Source organism: Primulina eburnea, chromosome 11, assembly GCF_022965805.1.
Source record: "Primulina eburnea isolate SZY01 chromosome 11, ASM2296580v1, whole genome shotgun sequence".
Classification (NCBI taxonomy): Eukaryota; Viridiplantae; Streptophyta; class Magnoliopsida; order Lamiales; family Gesneriaceae; genus Primulina; species Primulina eburnea.
Genome location: NC_133111.1, coordinates 472,970 through 493,344, shown reverse-complemented (window position 1 = coordinate 493,344; position 20,375 = coordinate 472,970). Strand labels below are relative to the sequence as shown.

The 20,375-nt window shown below is 37.7% G+C and overlaps 4 protein-coding genes across 8 annotated transcripts; 2 read left to right on the top strand and 2 right to left on the bottom strand.

The window, feature by feature from the left end:
* Nucleotides 1-978: 978 nt before the first annotated feature.
* LOC140804316 (inactive protein kinase SELMODRAFT_444075-like) lies at nucleotides 979-5,403 on the bottom strand. 4 transcript variants are annotated; one of them, XM_073160240.1, is made up of 9 exons: nucleotides 4,667-5,403; nucleotides 3,898-4,052; nucleotides 3,702-3,796; nucleotides 2,681-3,594; nucleotides 2,331-2,491; nucleotides 2,033-2,257; nucleotides 1,784-1,933; nucleotides 1,565-1,636; nucleotides 979-1,503 (listed from the first exon to the last, which is right to left on the bottom strand). In XM_073160240.1, exons 1-8 carry the CDS (start codon nucleotides 4,851-4,853, stop codon nucleotides 1,601-1,603), a joined length of 1,923 nt encoding a protein of 640 aa, XP_073016341.1. In that variant the 5' UTR covers nucleotides 4,854-5,403; the 3' UTR covers nucleotides 979-1,503; nucleotides 1,565-1,600. The 4 variants fall into 4 exon arrangements, with proteins under 4 accessions (XP_073016341.1, XP_073016342.1, XP_073016343.1 ...); XM_073160241.1 differs by having other exon boundaries at nucleotides 1,440-1,636; nucleotides 4,667-4,997; nucleotides 5,096-5,402; XM_073160242.1 differs by having other exon boundaries at nucleotides 1,440-1,636; nucleotides 4,667-4,997; nucleotides 5,249-5,399.
* Nucleotides 5,404-6,313: 910 nt separating this feature from the next.
* Nucleotides 6,314-8,614, top strand: LOC140804317 (protein EFFECTOR OF TRANSCRIPTION 2-like). The gene is made up of 3 exons (XM_073160243.1): nucleotides 6,314-6,557; nucleotides 6,889-7,263; nucleotides 7,575-8,614. Exons 1-3 carry the CDS (start codon nucleotides 6,453-6,455, stop codon nucleotides 8,400-8,402), a joined length of 1,308 nt encoding a protein of 435 aa, XP_073016344.1. The 5' UTR covers nucleotides 6,314-6,452; the 3' UTR covers nucleotides 8,403-8,614.
* Nucleotides 8,615-10,234: 1,620 nt separating this feature from the next.
* LOC140804320 (uncharacterized) lies at nucleotides 10,235-12,609 on the bottom strand. The gene is made up of 8 exons (XM_073160246.1): nucleotides 12,479-12,609; nucleotides 11,999-12,386; nucleotides 11,799-11,884; nucleotides 11,131-11,209; nucleotides 10,993-11,052; nucleotides 10,699-10,820; nucleotides 10,553-10,624; nucleotides 10,235-10,460 (listed from the first exon to the last, which is right to left on the bottom strand). The coding sequence occupies exons 2-8, from the start codon at nucleotides 12,350-12,352 to the stop codon at nucleotides 10,358-10,360; spliced, it is 876 nt and encodes a 291-aa protein (XP_073016347.1). The 5' UTR covers nucleotides 12,353-12,386; nucleotides 12,479-12,609; the 3' UTR covers nucleotides 10,235-10,357.
* A 210-nt stretch (nucleotides 12,610-12,819) lies between these two features.
* LOC140804314 (zinc protease PQQL-like) lies at nucleotides 12,820-20,242 on the top strand. 2 transcript variants are annotated; one of them, XM_073160237.1, is made up of 21 exons: nucleotides 12,821-13,137; nucleotides 13,266-13,512; nucleotides 13,598-13,723; nucleotides 13,820-13,957; nucleotides 14,049-14,183; nucleotides 14,289-14,546; nucleotides 14,616-14,753; nucleotides 14,876-14,945; nucleotides 15,030-15,243; nucleotides 15,473-15,578; nucleotides 15,903-16,136; nucleotides 16,811-16,975; nucleotides 17,057-17,206; nucleotides 17,285-17,376; nucleotides 17,538-17,619; nucleotides 17,822-17,905; nucleotides 17,993-18,109; nucleotides 18,178-18,288; nucleotides 18,454-18,534; nucleotides 19,272-19,466; nucleotides 19,700-20,242. In XM_073160237.1, exons 1-21 carry the CDS (start codon nucleotides 12,923-12,925, stop codon nucleotides 19,784-19,786), a joined length of 3,045 nt encoding a protein of 1,014 aa, XP_073016338.1. In that variant the 5' UTR covers nucleotides 12,821-12,922; the 3' UTR covers nucleotides 19,787-20,242. The 2 variants fall into 2 exon arrangements, with proteins under 2 accessions (XP_073016337.1, XP_073016338.1); XM_073160236.1 differs by lacking the exon at nucleotides 19,700-20,242 and having other exon boundaries at nucleotides 12,820-13,137; nucleotides 19,272-19,690.
* Nucleotides 20,243-20,375: the final 133 nt, after the last annotated feature.

Genomic DNA, 20,375 nt, shown 5'->3' with positions numbered 1-20,375 from the left:
ATAAAAATCGTTGTCTTTGACCCCCAAAAGACAACGGTTTTCGTTAAAATCGTTGTTAAAGAACATACGACAACGGTTTTTCACAAAAATCGTTGTCGTATGTGCGTTGTTGTATGCAGAATTTCTTGTAGTGTATATTCTCTATTAATCAAATGAAGTGATTATATCTTATCTTTCTCCTTTGCATGCTCCAATTTATTTATTAAATACTGCGCAACATAAAAATTTTAATGATCATTAGCTAAAGCAACAATATGGAAAAGTTCATTAAATGGGATAAAGTTGAGAGTCATTTAAAATCTATGATTTCAAATTTATTTTCAATGCTAAACAAGTTTCATATATATCAACTGACTTCGATATTCTAAGTATTTGAAATTCATTGTTATTAGTATAATTGTGGTATAAATAAGTATGGAGATGCATTTGAATTTTATTTGTACATGTCATTTGAATAATGAAATTACATTTATATTCATGTATTTCGAATCTTTCAACACAAACACAATAAAACCTTCTAAGGGTTTTTCCATTGAAAAACCTAAGACACTAAAATTAAATAATCTTCCTTTCCTCATTTCATAAAAAAACAAATATTTATTAATCTTCTCCTGCTCGTATATTAATTGATTCACAGTTTACATATGCACTAATTACGTCAACTATAATAATTTATGTAATAATTTTAGTATAAAAAACATGCCTAGAACAATAGTCAGTGCTAAACATAGAAACTAGATGAATATGTGTTGCAACGGATCATCTCTAACAAAACTTTGTGATATATCATGCATTTCTCCTCATATATATATCCTTTGTCCTCCTTCTGCATATATATTCTCCCTGGCTCCTCCCCGGAGAAACGTTGCTAAAATGTCTGCTGTGTATGGCGCAATCTCAACAACACCATCAACAGATTCACCATTTCTTTCCCACGCCAGGCAAAGGATCAGATCTGGTGTCGGAATCCGGCGCCCATGGAAACAAATGGCACCATGCTCGATGCCCGAAAGCTTCAATGGCACCCTCCAAGTGCCAAAACCAATACATCCTATTTCCAGGTGAATTACGTGATTGTAATCCTTTTCATGGTTTTCCTTAGCCTGTTGTGGCACCCTATCTCCATGGTTGTGTTCATCTTCACTATGGGTGTGTGGCTCTTTCTGTATTTCCTTCGGGATGCACCTGTTGTGTTCTTGGGTATGGAGTGGATGAGCGTGTGATCTTGGTGGTTCTGTCGACCTCTACGGTGGTTTTGTTTCTGCTGACGCATGCAACTGTGTTCTTGGCAGGGCTGGCGGTGGGGTTGGTGGTGGTGGTGGTGCTCCATGGAGCATTTAGGAGGACGAATGATTTGTTTTCTGACGAGGGAGTCAAGAGTGATGTGAGCGTGGATCTAAAAGAGACAGCTTCTGCTTCTACTTCTTATTCTTCACCATTTTAGAATCAAATATTCACGAGTGCGTGCATGTAATGTTGTGGGACTGTGGCATTGATTAATATCTGTGGGATCGACCAAGTGTAAATATTCTTGTATCTATAATTCTTGAACGCAATTGCTCACATGCTGACATTGTCGGCCACCATCTCCTTATCTTCATCAGATGTATGTGTCATCTTCCAGCATTCGAAGAACCTATAGTTTCAAATGAGGCAACAAAAAACTCGTGAAATTCGAAACCTTTAACTCGAGCTTTTGTAGCATAAAGCTCTTTAGTATTCCCTTTTTAAAAAAAACTTGAGTTTAATCTTCTTGGTTTTCCTCCAAATGAGTCATTTTTACCTGAGACATTCGAGGCCTTGACTCAGGGTCTCGTTGTATGCACAAGGAAGCAGCATGTATCATGCCCTGAACCTCAGTTTCTAAATAGCAGCCATTCAAACGTGGATCCACAAGTTTCCAAAAGGCATTCTCTTCGAGCAGAGGCCGTGCCTGCTCCATCCAGAAATAAACACAGCAAGATAAACGTGCATCAATGTACTTAAAACTCGGATGAAATATAGTAACACAACTTTTACGAGCAATACCTACCCATTCTGTGAGGCATTGCTCGCCTTTGGGACGATTTATATCCACAGCTTTTCTTCCGGTGACAAGCTCTACCAGCACCACACCAAAAGAATATATGTCAGCTTTATCGGAGACTTGACCTGTTTGAGCATATTCTGGAGCCAAGTACCCAAACGTTCCGATTATTCTTGTTTCTGCACCCGAATCTCCATCTGGTTGCAGTCTTGCTAATCCAAAGTCTCCGACCTTTATCATGAAAGTCAACATTTGAACATTTGAATGGTTCAAATTCACATGTTTAAAAGACGCGACAACGTACTAGTGGCTCAAAATCGTGCGTGAGCAGAATGTTGTTTGGTCGCATGTCACGATGGACTATACAGCCAATTCTGCACTCCTCATGGAGATATCTCAACCCTCGAGCAGCTCCAATAGCGATCTTTCGGCGTGCAGTCCAATCCAACGGATCATAGCTGTGGCCTGCAATTTTAAACCCGAAACGGTTCAATTCAAAAGAAAAGCTTACATTTATGATAAGTTTTGATCAAATTAGAACAGTAGAAAAACACTTGTGATCTTAATCAAGACACAATGAGTCTATGTTCCTGACAGAACACCAAACGAAAGACTAATTTATGGCCAAAAAATTTAAGGTGCAGTCCCACGTACCATAAAGATGAGAGTCCAAAGAACCATTGCAAATGAACTCGTAAACTAATAACCGCCTTCTGTTCTCCACGCAGTATCCAATCAGCATCACAACATTACGGTGCTGTGCACAGCTCAGGACCTGCACTTCTGAGCAAAATTCACGATCACCCTGAGTACTAGCCAATTTATGTTGCTTCACAGCTATGACCAGACCATCAGGTAATACTCCACGGTGTACAGAACCGTATCCCCCCTCAGCCAAAAAGTTATCCTTCGAAAATACACTAGTAGCTTGTTCAAGCTCAGCATATGAGAACAATCTTGGTGGATTCCCAAATGATGGTGTTTTATGCTGACATACCGTGCAAAGTGGAGGAGGGTCGTGCGGTGCATTTTTATTTGGTAACATAATCTCTCTCACATTCTTGCGAAAATCTTGATTCCTTTCACTTTGTGATGTACTGCCTGGTTCTTGTATACTTTCATTTAACTGCTTTGAAGATTCATCTGCAGAACTCAGATCTTCAATCCATTGCTGGGAACTTATACTCGTTGAAAGAGAGCTTGGATTCTCACTGGCTGACTCTGAGTCAGATTCTTCAAAGTCGTGATGTCCCCTTGATGGTAAAATATGTTTCACCCTTAAATCCCAATTAATTTCAGAAAAGCTGGAAATTGAGGATATCCGGTCAACCGTTGTCTTGAATGATGTGTGCTCAGGGCTGCTTGTTGGAGTCACATTTAGCACTTTCATACTGTTGAATTCATCCTTCAGATATTTCATAGAAGATGCTGAATCTGGAATTGTATTAATTTCCTTCTCAGTTGGTTCCATCAAATTCAGCCGAAGAAGCTGTGCCTCGGAGTTTTTCACAACCACAAGATTGCAGTCAAGCTGCTCCATGCAAAAGTTTGCTTCCTTTTTCATTCTCCTGTTAAGCAACAATTTAAAAAGACACTAAGCAAAATTCTTGGAGATTTCGGGTTTCTGGATAAAAAAACATTCAATGCAAAAGATACTGTGTGCATTAACTATTACTTTTCCAATACAACCCATTTTGTTTGAGTTCTCTTGGCTTCAGATGCGACTACTCCATCTTCAGATTCGTAAACCATTTTCATCTTCACTCTCACCTATGCAAAAAATCTTTGTTATCACTGAACTTGTGACCAATGAGAAGTAGAACAGAGGATAAAAGAAACGAAGGACAATGCAATCCAGGTAATTAGACAACCTTCTCTGGATCATAAATATCTTGGAGTTGACTCATCATCTGGTTGCATAAATCAGTAATATGATCCTTCTGATCTAAAACAGTTCCCGACATTGATCTCCAGTTACCAGTCGAGCAATCACTACCAATTTTCGGAAAACCCCATAGTTTTTTACCTAAGAAAGAAAGCGCAATGTTAAAGATATACAAGCAAATTAGAAAGCCTCATGTGGTATGGAACTTCTGGATATGAAGACCACGTGTATATATAATTTTTATATGCATGGATCCAGTGAAACAAAATTTCCAAATTAATTCAACGCAGCCTTAAAGCAATAAGATGATATCTGGACCACTGATGAAACTTGTCTCAACTTCTCTCACATTCATAAATAATACCTCCCTGGATGATGCTGTGAACAAAAGACACCCAAAAAGAGAGTTTCAATAGGATTCAATAAATGAGTATTGCAAAACTTTTTATACTTGCTCGAAAAAAGAACCAATTAAAGAATAAAATAGCATTATGCTGTGCTGCCTAATTTCTTAGACTAACTTCAAAACAAATTTGAGCTAATGAAATTAGGAAATCCATATAAATCACAAAAAACAAACCTAACAGCTAGAAAGAACTAATAGAGTAGAAGAAATCACTACTATATGCAAAAAGGAGCATGAATTAAAACAATTAGGTATTGATATCCATTTTCAAGAATAGACAAATTAAACCTAAATGGCCAATAATTGTATGTAAACCACTGCATGAAGAGAAAGGCAGTCAAGATTTTACTTGAGCTATGAGTTGGAATAACCACCAGCAGCCTAACACAATCCCCTGGCTTGGCTACATTAGTTAAAGCCCAATTCAAAGCAGTTCTTGAAATATCTTTAGAAAACTTCACAGCAACAACAACGACACTCTTCTCCACATCCAATTCGCTGCTTCTAAAATCCCCAATCTTTTGCCTCAAACTCATCTCCTCTCAGTACAAGAAAACACAAACCCTCAACAAGAAATGGCTTCAGATAATCAAAATCCTAAAACCCTCTTCACCCAACTTCAATTTCCTAATTTTCAAAATGGCCGCTCCTTTAGCGTGTCATTCATCACCACATTGTTCCTGAACAAACCAACGAGCATAAAGTTCTCATCTTTTTGTTATCATTCCACACAACAAATGGATACAAGTACCGGAAAAAGGGTGGCCCAGAAACTAACAAGAATCATCAACATCGTTAATAATCGAAAGTGGCTTTTGCGAGACGCACGGTTCATGCGAGATGTGTGATTAAAACACGAAAAAAAACAACAAAAAGGGATGCCATCATTCACGCGAAGCCTGCACATTTGTTTCGGTTGGCTTGTTCTTACTTGGGTGGCATGATTTTCCACAATTAATCATTTGCATTGAAGACAATTGAGAAAATGCCACGAAAATAGACCCTTTTTCTTATCTTTTTTTTTGGATGCTCGAATTGATTTGAGAAAGCCAAAGCAAAGCCACGTTAGCGGAGCCCACTACACACATCAGAACAAACAGATTAGGTAATAATTCAACTTTTCTCTCTCCCTATCACAGTTCATAATAGGAGTGAGTCTCACGTGATACCGTCTCACGGATTCTAATATTTGAGACCGATCAATCCTATCGATATTCACAATAAAAATAATACTCTCAGCATAAAAATAATATCTTTCATAGATGACCCAAAAAAAGATCCGTCTCACAGATACGACCCGTGAAACCGTCGCACACAAATTAAAAAATAAAATTTAAAAAATTTCGTCGGTGAATTATAATTAAGACATTGATCCCAAATATACAAAGAGGACAATGGTAATCATTAACCACCCCTGTCACACAAATAATATGCACACACATTAAGTATGTATAATTTATTATACTTTTAAATATTATCTTTTAGTGAAAAGGGCGTGATTTAAAAATTCTATATGCATAACTTAATAAATAAATATAGATGATTTTTATTAATGATATGAAAATCCGTAGCAGTTATTCTTTGATACACACTGATTAAAACTCAAATTAATGCAATAATCATAACCTACAAACCACGTTATTCAGATAAACCACAATAGACAATTCATGTATGACAATCTCGCTCGAGAAGATATGGATAAGGTGAATTAAGTCCTGACCATTGAACAAATGTTCACTTACTCCACCAACCTGACCTATTGAACAAATGTTCACTTACTCCACCAACTCGGACACTGATTTATTTATCATTAAAAAGGGTGTTGATGTATTTTTTTTCATTAATAAATAAAACGATGTCTCTACCCCACAAATTTTAACTCTGGCTCAAAAATATTATAGGGGTATTATTCTCGGGTCTGTTCAAAAGATGGAATATTAGGTTAATCAATAAAGCCCATGGGCCCACTCCAAGAATATGCCGATTCCTCCCGAAGAGGCCCGATACAAAGTGAGAACCCATCAAAAATAATTTGGTTTTACGATTTAATTAATTTTGTCGGTAAAGCACTTCACTTCGGAGTGAGCAGCAAGCAACGGTCCGAATTTGAATCATGCGATACGGTTGAGTGGTCAATGGGAGCTCCGACCGCCAGCACAGCCACCTCCGCCGCCGGGGGGAGGCTGAAGAGAGAAGAAGCCAGCTCCGTTAAACATGACTCAACTTTCTCCCAGTGGAAGGTTAGCAACTCACTCAGATCTTAGAATAGGAAGAAGTCTTACTTTTTAAAATCACGGGGTTAGCTCGTGCGAGGCACCGAATCCTGTTCTTGATTAAAGAAAATTGAATGTCAATTCCTTGAGATTAACAAGTTTTCATATCCTTACGAGCTTAATTTAAGACTTAAATAGGAGTTACTTGGGATTTGAAGTTCAGAGAATAGTCAAATGGCCCCTTAGCAAATTCTAACAAATGAAGATTCAAAGTGGGTAGTTGGATAAGGGAGTAAATAAGGTTGAATTTTCTATGCGGAATCTCCACTATATTATTGTTCTACGTGATATCTGCTAGATTCTAATTGGAGCCTCTGATTGGAAAGACCATTCATTGGGAAAAGAAGGGGCAGTAAGGTACAGGATACATAACCTCCCCAATGGCACCTCTTGTCCCGGAGTTTACGAACTGGGTGTGGGTACATCTCGCCCACAACTGGGGAGAGATGAGCGCAAACTTGACTCGAGTGCTGTGGTTCCTGTTTATCTTGGACAAGCTGACAATGTTCGGAATAGACTTCAGCAGTATGGTCGTGAAGGTGCACATTTGGGGAATCGATGTTCAAATGGTGAGGCAGTCGGCATTTATCAAAGCATTTGTTCCGATAGAGGCCCTGGTTTATTCACTGAGATATTCTCGAAAGGCTTCCAGATTGTTTATAGATGGGCTCCGGTAAGTTTTTCTTGGTTTGATGAGTATAATTGTGTGCATCACTTTGTTCTGAGTTATTCAGCTTGTCGAAATCGAAATGTCTCTTCCTCTTCCCCAAAAATTGACAAAAAATTTGTGTGTTTAATAAAGTGATCTTGCTCTTTTATTTATTACCTAAGTTCACTACTCTGTGTTACATATTATCACTTGTAAGATCTACTCTCTGTCACTCATATATGTTTGTTACAACATTAGGACTCTATCACTATGTCCTTTATCCACACACTCGTAGCCATTATTTCAGTTTTTTGTGCCTGAATTTCTTTCAATAGATGAAGAATAAGAAGGATGCCGAGATAACTGAAGCACTGCTCCTAGAAAAATTTGATTATGCATGGAACAGAGGAAGCAATGGTGCACGTCGGACTGATGATATACTAAAGAAACTTGACCTCTACACAAGCGAATCTCTGTTTTCTCTTCTTTCCAAGAAGATGAAACTTTTCAATCGCAAGAGAGTAGGGATTGAAATAAAAAACTCTGAACCATTTTTCTTGGAGAACAGAGAAGATTTATGCACTGATATATATAACAACAGAATATTTTCTAAAATTTTTAAAATTAGGAGGTCCCAGCCAATACTAGTGTCATCTTCATACAGTACTAGCGACGTATGTGGCGTTGCTATAGGCAATGGTTCTGTTTGTACCGAGCCAAGAGTTGAGGGAAGAAAACGTTGTCCTGAGCACAAAGGTATGAAAGTTAATGGATTTACTTCAAAGTTGAACATAGAGAGGAAGGAATCTTCCGATGGCTATCAAAATCATGGTTTGACCCACGGAGTTATCAATCAACCTTATTCTTTCGAGCTTCACATCAACAATAACAACCATTCAGGTACCACTTGTGGTGTTATCATGGATAATGGATCGCCTTGTAAGAGGCCGCCTACCCACGGAAATAAAAGATGTATGGTTCATAAAGGAAGAAGAGTTTCTCGATCAACACCAAAGTTTGTAGGAGAAGAAGTGGAACAAAATTCTTTATGTAGCGGCAGGGATGTATGTGGAGTAAAAATCGAAGATGGAAAGATTTGTACGAGACAACCTGTTTCTGGAAGAAAAAGGTGTAATTTACACAAAGGCATGAAATGTTTTTGAGGTTACCTGCTGCAGAACTGTACTAAGAAAAAGGCGAGAACCTGCGAGGGAAGACAGTGCTATGCCTTATTTCTTTTTTCTTGCGGGAATTCTTTATAGGTCTTAGTTATATGGTTTCTGAGAGTACTTATTTAAACTACAAAATCTTACAAACTTAATTTTAATTACATCCAGTTTAAATAATTCATAACATTCATTGATTGCATTCAAAATGAGTTCTTGCCATGCCCAAAACACACATTTTCCTTTGTGCTGAAGAAATATAGTCCATTTGTTCTACTAAAACAAGCTCACATATCAAAGTAGAAGCGTGAACTATACAATTCAAGCATCATTCTAAAGTATGTGCAGATTAACCCTATGTTAAAACATGTGTGTTGCTCGAGAGATTTGTGTTTTAAGTATACTCTCAAGACTGTTCATCGCTGTGCCTTGTGCTGTTTTTGAGCCACTCAAGATACTGGAGGTTGCCGCCAGTTATGGGCAATGTAATCACTTCAGGCATCCTATGCACCAAAGCCATTTCAAAAGAGAGAAAGTGTCGATGGATCATTTCTGTAAAAACAAAGATTTTTGAAGGACAGCGGTATCGTGCACTCCAACACACACACACACACACACACACACATATCTATATATATATATAAAACTATCGAGTTCAAAGGTTTTTGCATCCGGTGATGTGCCCAAAATGGCCATGATCGGATAATTTTAATCTTAGATAAGAGTTTATATAAAATACACAACCTGGTATTGTTAAGATTGAGACTTGAACATAACTCAACCACAAAAGCTATCTCAAGGAGATGATGGTACCAAATTCATATATGCAACTCTCATGAACTTTATCTAACCGATATGAGACATCTTAATGTATCCCCTCATGCCCAGGAACGTGAAGACAATAATGGGTGATCCAATCATAGGCAAGTCACCACAATTATAGGCAATCCAACACATAACGGTGAAAGCTAGACTCTGATATCATATTAAGATTGAGACTTTTACCTATCAACTCGAAAAGCTAACTTAGAGAAAAAGATTATCCAAATCCATACTTTTAGAAACTCTTATCTAACCGACTTGTGACATCTTTAACACGTACGTTAACCCAAAGGATACTGCTTCATTTGTAACAATGCTAAAGCACTTCATTAAAAATATTATAAACAAAAATACCAGGCTTCATTTGGAGCAGTGTTGAATCACTTCAATAAATAAATAAATTTTCTAACAGCACATATTTAATTCCCGACAACTTCATAGCCGAAACTTTTGGCAAATCAAATTTCAATTATGTTTCGGTAAATTTGTTTCATCAAATTGAAAATATAAAATGAAAATTTAATCCTTATCAACGCATACCAGTCAAAGATATATTAAATAGTTATAGTGCAACTGGAAGAATAAATGTATTCAAAGAAAGATTGTTCTTCCCAAATTAAATAATCTTCTCTGGAAGGTGAGATTAAAATGAGGTGCCCAAATTCCAATACATGTTACGTAAGTACGAATAAAAACATCTGAAGAGTTTCTTAGATCAAAACAAAAATGACAATCCTTTATTATTATTTATAGGTTCGTTTTCAATTGGGTTTTGAACCCGAGCCTCCGTTCCATACGTGAGACTTGGTACCAGATGAACATCTGCGAAAATGACAATCTTTTATTGGCAGGTGAACACTGGAATTTCGGGGAAGAAGATGAGGCTGAGAGAAAGACGATGACTAAACAAACTTGGGGGCAAAGTTTTCAACTTTTCTGAGAACATGACATAAAATTTCATATATATAGTGTGTGTGTGTGTGTGTGTGTGTGTGTGTAGTGTGAGTACAAAGTGAATCCCTTGCGGGTCTGTCCAAAACATGACCTTAAACTAAACCTACATAACCCAAGTACTAACAGCTAAACAGATGAAAAGAATCACAGACACTCTGAATTTTACCTTACTGACCCTAAATCTTGTGAGTGGTGTAACCCACTTCCTCTGTTGTTAGGTTCTCGCTCCAATTTCCAAATTCAGTTCCACCAAACATCACTTGTTTGATTCCGATATAGCTGGAACATTTCAACACGACCAAGTAAGAGATGTACGGGAAAACAAGAACTCAGATTTTAAAGAGATGATACATGCAGGTTTGGGCTCTTACTCGGAGCATAATTGTGTCAACGCGTTTATCAAAATATCCAAGAGCAATGGTTCAATTGTACCGATATCCACCCTGTCAATGTACAAGTCTATTCAAATATCTATAGACAAACTTGCCCTTAAGCCTCGAGGAGCCAAAAATCTTACCAAATTCGAGCTAGGTTATCTTGAATTTCAAGGTCTCCAATGTTGTAAAATGTGGTTGGTGTAACATTAGCTCCTTGCACAGCATCATAACTCGGTCTTTTCTCCATTGGAGATTGTGACAGCTGCGGGAGATAGAGTGACAAATTACTATTTATACAATAACAATTCTAACCTTGTATAGTGAACAGAAGCTTTTTGCCAGTTTTCGTTTTCGGGACATCGTTTTTTGTGTGACTCCAATGATCGCTTTTGTTTCCAAGTATAGAAAGAAACATGTCTTTGAAGGAATCTTACTTGCATATTCATAGAATTGCATCCACCAAGCCGTCCAATAATGTGCCACGAACGAATAGTCTGAATTAAATTTAGATCAACTATATCATTGAGGTTTGGGGACAAAATACAAGAAAAATAAGGTACAGAGTCACTTACATCCCGGATCAGAGAAATATCTTTATCCAACAGAGTGTTATAGAACTCCAACCATATATATGAATTTGAGAAATCAAACCTGGCCTTGCGAACAAATAAGCCATTAAAAATTTCACTTTTATAAGACTTCTCGAAAGTCTCAACTTTTATGAAATTCTCAAAATTCTTAAACATCAACCCAAGATTGTGCACACCTAGTATGCAATCCGTGAAAGTAGATCTGGACAAGTGAAGCAGAATGACAAAAGCATTTGGGAAAACATGATGAGCATTTATTAGATCAACGTCCAGAGGATACTTCTATAAAAAAATGCTGGAGGAAGCATCTTAATAAGGAATCCAACGTTGTTTCAAATTGTATAAATATGAGCACTTTTCATCCCTTTTAGCTTAATATTTAGAGGGGAAATTGCAGACCCCTAGTTGGTCATATCACGATGACCGTGAGAGTCTTGTGCTGCAAGAATTGTTAAATGCACTCCACAGAAGCAAAATACCTTTTGCAATTGAATTTCCCCCTAAATCATAATGTTGTCTGGGGACAACTAGTTGCAGCATTCAATCTCCATTTATTTTGAAATGTTTTGTTATAATCTAATTTGTCTAGCACCAAAAACACAGCCTTCTCACAGTCCAACCAGCAATGTCAAAAGTCAACATCAACTTACTTATTAAATTTCACTTGCATGGGCTTAGAGGAACCAGTTTTTGTATGCAATATTTTGTTCTTTTTCCTTCTCAATCTGTCCTCCAACTGCCAAATTAGACAAACATGTAAGAAACTCCCATAATCAAGGGCCAAAAAGAAAAAAAAATAGAAACGAAGAAATCGCAAGCCAATTTGATGGGGGACAAAGTAGAAGCTTACTTTGAACCTCGCTTTATCCGGGTTATCTATAAAAGAGCCAATAATCTCAGCAAACTCAGGGTCTTTATCATAATCCTTTCCTTCGTTTTCCCCACCTCTAAATCCCCCTCCACTCCATGGAATCTCGTCCTTATCCCCATAATCATCCTCGGCTTCACCATCCTGATCACCACCAAAACCATTCATGTCAATCTGGGTTTGCAAATTCTTGGCCCTTAATCGGGTGACATATGAGCACAGTCTGGAAGCACAGTGGTTATGAATCGGAAGACTAGAAGCGAGTATCGTTTTGCAGGAAATCGATGGAGGGAATGCTAGTGGAGGAGGTAAGCAGGACTGGAGGAGGATATACATTAGTTGAAAGGAAGTTTGGAAAACGGAAATGCACCTGCAAGTAGAGAAAGTGCAGAAAAGAGAAACTTAGTTCTGTTTCAGCTCCACGCCATTAATTCGAGAAAGGGAAAGAAATAAGAGACATGCCTGGAAGCGGCAACGGTGGGGTTGCGGCGGCGGAAAGTGCGATGATTTCGGAAATGGAACTTTTTTAGAAATTCAGTTTTACTAGATTTATTTTTAATATTAATAAATGTAGAGCCCAATTTCTCAATTAAGCCCAGCCCATTTCAAATTAAACTATTACACTCTTTTTTGTAATCTTATGATGGATAAAGTTCGTGAGATAAGCCCTAGCCCAGCCCAATTTCAAATTAAACTATTACACTCTTTAAGCCCAGACCAATTTCCCAGTTAAGCCCACTTTACATTACGTTTGTTCGACTATGGGCATTGACTCTTTTCAACGGTGTCAATTATTGGCAGAGTTTGTGAACCTAGCTACCCGAACAGGCAGGCATATTTAACGCAAACATGAATCTTTATTTCTGACAATAGGGGAAATTGGGATTTGAGATAACGGAAATTGAAATGGATTTGCTACCGGGAGACTCGCCGCAGGTTCTGGGCAAGAGGAAACCGCGCTTCCGCTCCTTGAAGCTCCTCAATGTCAATTATGACGACTTACTGTCGGAGACTCCGTACGCCGCTGACTATGGCCGCCTCGCCAACGGCCTCACTTACTATGTCCGCTCCAATTCCAAGCCAAAAATGCGCGCCGCTCTTGCACTCGTCGTCAAGGTTGGGTACGTACGCTTTTATTTCTCACAATTCTTCAACTCAAATTCGAATTCTTTCTTATCCTTGTAAATTGATCAATCGTTCTCTTCAATTGATTGACCGTCTGCTAACCACAGCTTTTGACTCATGGCAGTTCAGTTTTGGAGGAGGAGGAAGAGCGTGGAGTCGCTCATATAGTTGAGCATTTAGCTTTCAGTGCAACTACAAAATACACCAATCATGATATCGTTAAATTTCTCGAAAGTATTGGCGCTGAATTTGGTGCCTGTCAGAACGCGGTAACTTCAGCGGATGAAACTGTTTATGAGTTATTTGTTCCTGTTGACAAGCCTCAATTATTATCTCAGGCTATTTCAATTTTGGCGGAGTTCAGTTCTGAGGTACGGGTTTGTTTCATTTATATACTTTGTAGCATACCGTGTGTTTATAATTTTTTCAAACACTGCCACGGCTTTTGTAGCACAGGTTCGTGTATCAGCTAGTGACTTGGAAAAAGAAAGGGGAGCTGTCATGGAAGAGTATCGAGGAAGCCGAAATGCTAATGGAAGGATGCAAGAAGCACATTGGGTTCTCATGATGGATGGATCAAAGGTAATGCCTTTTCTTTATCTGGTTTGTCATAACATGGACTCAGGCCATTAGTTCCTGAAACATTATGGCGGGCATAATCTCCTTGTCTGGTAGCAGTATGCAGAGCGTTTACCAATTGGACTAGAAAAGGTGATTCGCACAGTTTCCCCTGAGATTGTAAAGAGGTTCTACAAGAAGTGGTACCAAATGCAGAATATGGCTGTAATTGCTGTAGGAGATTTTCCTGATACACAGGTTAGACGTTTCTGAAAACTACTATATTTGTTTGGAAAAATTACCTTTCCAATCATGTTAAATTGGCTGCTTTGCTACTTCTCCATTGTAGAGTGTTGTTGAGTTGATAAAGACTCACTTTGAAGACAAAATTCCAGATGTTAGTCCTACAGCCATACCACGCTTTACAGTACCTTCACACGAGTTGCCACGCTTTTCAATCTTTGTGGAATCTGAAGCAGCTGGGGTCAGAATATGGATTCTCCATCTACTTCTGCAGTTTTTGATTCCATTGCCTTTTGTAGGCTACATAGATATATCTAGCCTGATATTGTAATCATAAATGTGACAGTCGGCAGTGATGATCAGTTGCAAGGTTCAGGTCAATGAGCTGAAAACCGTGAAGGATTATCGGAATTTACTCTCTGAATCCATGTTTTTTCATGCTCTGAACCAAAGGTTCTTTAAATTATCTCGTAAAAGGGATCCACCATACTTTTCATGCTCAGCTGCTGCAGATGTTCTGGTTCGTCAAACGAAGGCCTATATAATGACGTCATCCTGTAAGGAAAATGGGACTATTGAAGCATTGGAATCAATGCTGACAGAGGTTAGTCTTTATCCCATTGAAGTTGAACTAGCAATTTAGTTGTACAGATCACTTATGCATCTATTTTAGGTTGCAAGGGTTCGAATACATGGATTTTCTGAACGGGAAATATCTGTTGCCCGTGATATGTTACTGTCAGAGATTGAATCTGTGTATCTAGAGCGAGATCAAATGCAATCCACCAATTTACGAGATGAATATATGCAGGTAAGTGATGTTCTCTTACTCGCCACCACTTCCACTTTTTCGTCTTTGCATTATTGAAAGCTTCATTTTGAGTATCCAAACAAAGTCTTGCTTCATGTCAGCCTTCCTATTTTGTTATGCAGCATTTTCTTCGAAATGAACCTGTTGTTGGGATTGAGTACGAGGCTCAACTTCACAAATCTCTTTTACCCTGTGAGCATTTGACAACTCTTTTCTTCTGGGCTTATCAATAGCATAATGTTGCAATATTGACATGTTTTATCTATGTGGTGGTAGATGTATCAGCTTCTGAGGTATCCAAATATGCAGAAAATTTCCGTACATCATGTGGCTGTGTTATAAAAACAATTGAGCCTCAATCAACTGCTACAGTGAATGATTTGAGCACTGTTGTTTCTCGGATCAATTCTTTTGAGGAGAGCCAAAACATTCCTTTTTGGGACGAAGAACACATCCCAGAGGAAATCGTGGAGGCAAAGCCAACTTCGGGGTAAGCTTAGAATCCATTGACAGTGAAACAGGATGTTACTTGAACTTGTAGTCCAAGTCAAGTAGACCTTCTTCTACTGATTCGTCATCGGTTGATTTGGTTCCAATACCCCTGCTCATATCTCTTACAGGAGAAAGTGCTCTCATGAGTACATAATACATTTAGATGCAGCAACTTGGCAATTTTACAGTTATATAATTGTTTGATTTTAGATTTTTACTTTTGCCAGTCACGTGGCACATCAGTTTGAATATCCTGGCATCGGCGCAACTGAGTTGATCCTTTCTAACGGAATGCATATTTGCTATAAATGCACGGACTTCCTTGATGACGAGGTAACGTTACTTTTGCTTGACCTGTGTTTCAAGCTGTACAAGTATTTAGCTATTTGAGCACATGCCTTGTGGATATAGGTCTTCATAATTGAATTGTTTGTGTGTGTTTTCTCTCTTCATGTCTTCCAACTATTCAAAATTTAACAGACATGTATCTGAACGATGGAAGATTGAACCTTGAGATTTATTTTACTTGAAACACTCTACAGGCCATAACAGGGGAAAGGAAATAAATATTTACATTGGAGCTGAAAGTGTTGCATTATTTCCCATGCTGGAAAATATGCAGCTCTAAAATGTTTGCAATTAACTACTCTTCAATAGATTCTATTCACAGGTTTCTCATATGGGGGTCTATCTGAACTCCAAGAATGCGAATATTTCTCATGTTCAATGGGTCCAACTATTGCTGGAGAAATTGGTGTTTTTGGATATAGACCTTCAGTGCTTATGGATATGCTTGCTGGTAAAAGAGCTGAAGTTGGCACCAAACTGGGAGCATATATGCGAAGTTTTTCTGGTGATTGCTCGCCTTCAGACTTGGAGACTGCACTGCAGGTATGTCTGTTGAATTGCCTATCACACAATCTTCTCTTCCTTTCAATTTCAGCTGTCCATAAGTCATTTTGTTAATGTGGATATTCTTTTGGGATGTTTTTTTACTGTCTGATCTATCAGTGTTAGATTAATATCTGTATTGTATCATTGTGAGCATTTTATAGTCTCACAGTATGACAACATATAATGGAAAAGCAAAATGCTATTCTCACACTTAATGAAATTATATTTTGTTCTTTAACCATGTATTTTCTCTCATCACATTGCAAATTGTATTTTCTGTTGATTCTTGTTTTCAAACTTGAGAGTTTGGGGTAGTGCTCATGCCTCATATTGCTGAAAAATTTCTCATTATTTTACTTTTCTTTGTTTTTCCTTTTTGTATTTGCTCAAGATTCTAGTACCTACATCGAGTTTGCCAAAGTTGCTGGCCATTCAGAAAGTATGGTATTAAGCAATAGTTTTTCACCACTTCTGCCAGGCGATTTGTTGTTTATACTCTTGCAGTATTTTTAATGCCTTGCTCTGCTTGCTTAGGCTTTTTTCATTTTTACAGTTGTCTTTGATTGCCTTTCTGTTTCGCTCATAGTAGGTTTTTTCACTGTTGGTTTTTCTTGTTCGAGTAATGTCCAGGTAATATTCATGTATAAATGTTATTAATTTCTCTCTTCCAGTTGGTCTATCAACTCTTCATGACTAACCTAGAACCTAGTGAAGAAGATGTGAAAATAGTTATGCAAATGGCAGAAGAATCTGTACGTGCTCAAGAGAGAGATCCTTTTAATGCATTTGCAAATCGCGTGAGGGAGCTAAACTATGGAAGTTCTTATTTTTTCAGAGTAAGCTAGCTAAAGTTATTAGGTTTTTAAATTATTCAGTGTTTCCCTAAACATTACATATTAATTGATGTTTCCTTGCAGCCAATTAAAATTGGTGACATTCAGAAAGTTGATCCACTCAAATCATGTGAATATTTTAACAATTGTTTTAAGGATCCATCGACTTTTACAGTTGTTCTTGTTGGAAACATTGACCCTGCTATTGCTTTGCCTCTGATTTTGCAGTATTTGGTCAGTGCTGGCTGTCCCTCTTAACCTTTTTTTGGTGATATGGATATACTGCCTTACACGCTTTGTCTTTTTACACAGGGTGGGATCCCTAGACCTCCTGAGCCAATTTTGAATTTCAAACGAGATGAGCTTCAAGGCTTACCATTTACTTTCCCCTCCACTGTAATTAGGTCGATATAACATATCTTCGAGCTATGAATAATTTCTTTCACGATAAGTAACATCAATTGGATGTTGGTTGGGAAATGGGTACTAACCATTCTAAGATTTATCCTCATCTTTATTACCTTCCAACTGATATTTCATCTCTACTTTTCTTTGGTACCTGCAGAGAAGTAGTTCATAGTCCCATGGTGGAAGCCCAGTGCTCCGTCCAGCTATGCTTTCCCGTTGAGCTCAATGACGATAACATGGTAATGACGTACCTTTACAACGTTTTTTGATCTATCTAGGAATTGGGACTTCTTTTGTATTTTATCCGATATCAATATTTGAGCTCAATGATGATAACATTGTAATGACGTACCTTTACAACGTTATTGTGATCTATCTAGGAATTGGGACTTCTTTGTTTTTCCTAACTTCAGAATTATGTTTACTTCTCATATACTGCAGATGGAAGATGTTCATTTGGTTGGATTCATGAGCAAGCTTCTGGAAACAAAAATAGTACAAGTCCTCCGGTTTAAGCTTGGACAGGTCTTCCTTATTGTCTTTCTTCTTCTCCGAGTTCTTTAACCAAGGATATATGGTGCTAAGCTTTCAATTAAATAATGTATATCTCAGATTTACTCTGCTGGAGTTTCTGTCTTCCTTGGTGGTAACAAACCTTCAAGAATTGGTAACATTCGTGGTGACATAACTGTTAATTTTTCATGTGATCCTGACATCTCTTCAACACTGGTGAGCTTCTTCCACTTTAATGATTTGCTCCAGTTAAGCTGATATCTGAATCGCAGTTCAATACACAGGTCAATCTTGCCTTAGATGAAATTTTGCAACTTCAAGAAAAGGGTCCTTCTATTGATGATGTGTTAACCATCCTCGAAATTGAACAAAGGGCCCACGAAAATGGATCACAGGTATTTGTTACATGTATAATGCTTATATTCCATGTGGTTGCTTGCTTAAATGACAATGGAAGTATTGAATCCGTTCTACTTAATTATGATATTTGCATTCACAGCTTTTTGCTAAGTTTTATGAATTTTCCATGCCATAGGTTACACGAATTCTTGTTCTTGTAGGAGAACTATTATTGGTTGGAGAGGATTCTTCGCAGCTATCAGTCAAGGCTTTATTCTGGTGATGTCGGTGCTTCGTTTCAGGTTGAATACACTGTTCTATTTGATCTTTCTTTGGAAGCTACTGTTACTGTTTCAAGCTGTTGGTATTTGTCAACTCAAAATTTTGTTTCTTAATAAGCATATTTGTGATGAACATCCTGTAATCATTTGTTTACTTTTTTACTCGTTTTATTTTTGAGCAAATTGGCACTATGATCATCACCTTTGGATTCTAAACTGCAAATGTGTACGCACCTGCATTTAAGACAAATATTTATTCCATATAATCCTGACCCAACATTCACCTGCATATGCCCTCGGACTTTGTAAATGAGCTCATGCATTCATACTGCTTTATTGAATTTATTGTTGTTTGTTTCATGTGCTTGCAACACTGAGAGATGGCCATAGGATTACTACTAAGAGCGCATTCTTCCTTCAAAGAGAGCAGTTGAGTTGAGCAAATTGATCAACATACTAAATACTTTTGGAGTCCGTCAATTATTGGTGGAAGAACCATCTGGCTAGAGTTTCAAAGATCCTCTTGGAAAGAAATCTATGAACAGTTGAATGTTATCACCTCCAATTCGTGCTGTAAAATAAACATATGAATAAAGTAAAAAATAAGTGTGTGCTGTTTCCTTCTTCCCATGATTGCCATTGGATGGAATAATATGTGTGCCGTGTCCTCCTTCCCATGATTGCCATTTGTCGGAATAATACTTTTTTCTAAACAATTAGTCTCCAAGTTATCTTTTTCTGGTTGATCTTACTTGCAGCTTCAAGATGAGAGTCGTACAAGAGTAAGAAACACCTTGAGTCCTTTAACAGCCCAATCAGCAATGCAAAGGATTATTCCTTTTCCTTGTACAAAGCAGTATACGGTAGTAATTCTAATGCCTCAGACATCTCGATTTAAGTGGATAAAACCATTTATCAGTTCTGTCCCAACTCATTATTGTAGCGATGCCAAGGTCAGTGCTGTTATTATACTAATCTTTTTTTCTTCCCCCTTGAAAACAGTTAATATACCATTCTTCAATCCAACATGTTCTGAAGTTCCATTTATTCCATATAGATTTATTATACCAAAATTAGTCATCGTCTAACATATTCTTTAGTTACGTTTATTCCCATTCATTTGTGTACCAATCATATTGATTCTGTTTATTCCTTGTTAATTTGCACCCCGTTTTCTATGCTGCAGATTTTAGCTGGCATTTCTGGCGTTGCAATTTTGGCTCTTAGTTTATGGAGATACTGGCGACGAGCTCCCGATCCTAATCCACGGTGATGCAGTCATCAAGACTTGGTGATATACAGAAAGATTCATTTACCATACAGAAACCGGGTATATGTGGAATTTTTTTGCGAAAGGAGAATGGAATTCTCATCAATTTGTGGATTTTTACCGGAACAAACACTAATTGATTCAAATTTCTGCAAATGGCTGCTTAAAGGCATGATAGTTGATACAACCAGAACCCAAGACTCTGTATCGGTGAAACCAGAAGTGATGCTATTCAGTGATTCTCTTTGTTACTCGAGAAGTATTGTGATACCCATGATTGTTTTTATGTCTTCATTGTCAGTGCTCTCATACAGGAAGGACTCAACCACCGCAAGCCTGACACTCCCAGTAACGATATTTTTTTTATTGTTGTTGTTGTTTAATGTGTTCTTTAAAACCTTAATACTTATGATGTACATAGGATTTATATGTTAATACTTTAGTAGTGCATTTTGATTAGACTTTTTAAATCCATCTAAATCATGCATTTGCCTCTAAGAAAAGTTGACAAATGGTCATGCTTCAGGAGCATAATAATGTTAAGGCAATTTGTGAATTAATTGTAACGAAGATAAAGTTGAATCACTAAATA

Coding starts and splice junctions, on each gene's coding strand:
- LOC140804314 (XM_073160236.1), top strand. CDS start 12,923: ATGGATTTGCTACCGGGAGACTCGCCGCAGGTTCTGGGCAAGAGGAAA. Junction 13,724..13,819: donor TCATGATGGATGGATCAAAG/GTAATGCCTTTT, acceptor GTCTGGTAGCAG/TATGCAGAGCGTTTACCAAT. Junction 16,976..17,056: donor GAAGTTCTTATTTTTTCAGA/GTAAGCTAGCTA, acceptor GTTTCCTTGCAG/CCAATTAAAATTGGTGACAT.
- LOC140804316 (XM_073160240.1), bottom strand. CDS start 4,853: ATGAGTTTGAGGCAAAAGATTGGGGATTTTAGAAGCAGCGAATTGGAT. Junction 2,492..2,680: donor TTTGGACTCTCATCTTTATG/GTACGTGGGACT, acceptor TTAAAATTGCAG/GCCACAGCTATGATCCGTTG. Junction 2,258..2,330: donor CGCACGATTTTGAGCCACTA/GTACGTTGTCGC, acceptor TTCATGATAAAG/GTCGGAGACTTTGGATTAGC.
- LOC140804317 (XM_073160243.1), top strand. CDS start 6,453: ATGGGAGCTCCGACCGCCAGCACAGCCACCTCCGCCGCCGGGGGGAGG. Junction 6,558..6,888: donor CAACTTTCTCCCAGTGGAAG/GTTAGCAACTCA, acceptor GATATCTGCTAG/ATTCTAATTGGAGCCTCTGA. Junction 7,264..7,574: donor TTGTTTATAGATGGGCTCCG/GTAAGTTTTTCT, acceptor TTCTTTCAATAG/ATGAAGAATAAGAAGGATGC.
- LOC140804320 (XM_073160246.1), bottom strand. CDS start 12,352: ATGTATATCCTCCTCCAGTCCTGCTTACCTCCTCCACTAGCATTCCCT. Junction 11,210..11,798: donor ATGCAAGTGAAATTTAATAA/GTAAGTTGATGT, acceptor TCGCAAGGCCAG/GTTTGATTTCTCAAATTCAT. Junction 10,625..10,698: donor GATAACCTAGCTCGAATTTG/GTAAGATTTTTG, acceptor GTACATTGACAG/GGTGGATATCGGTACAATTG.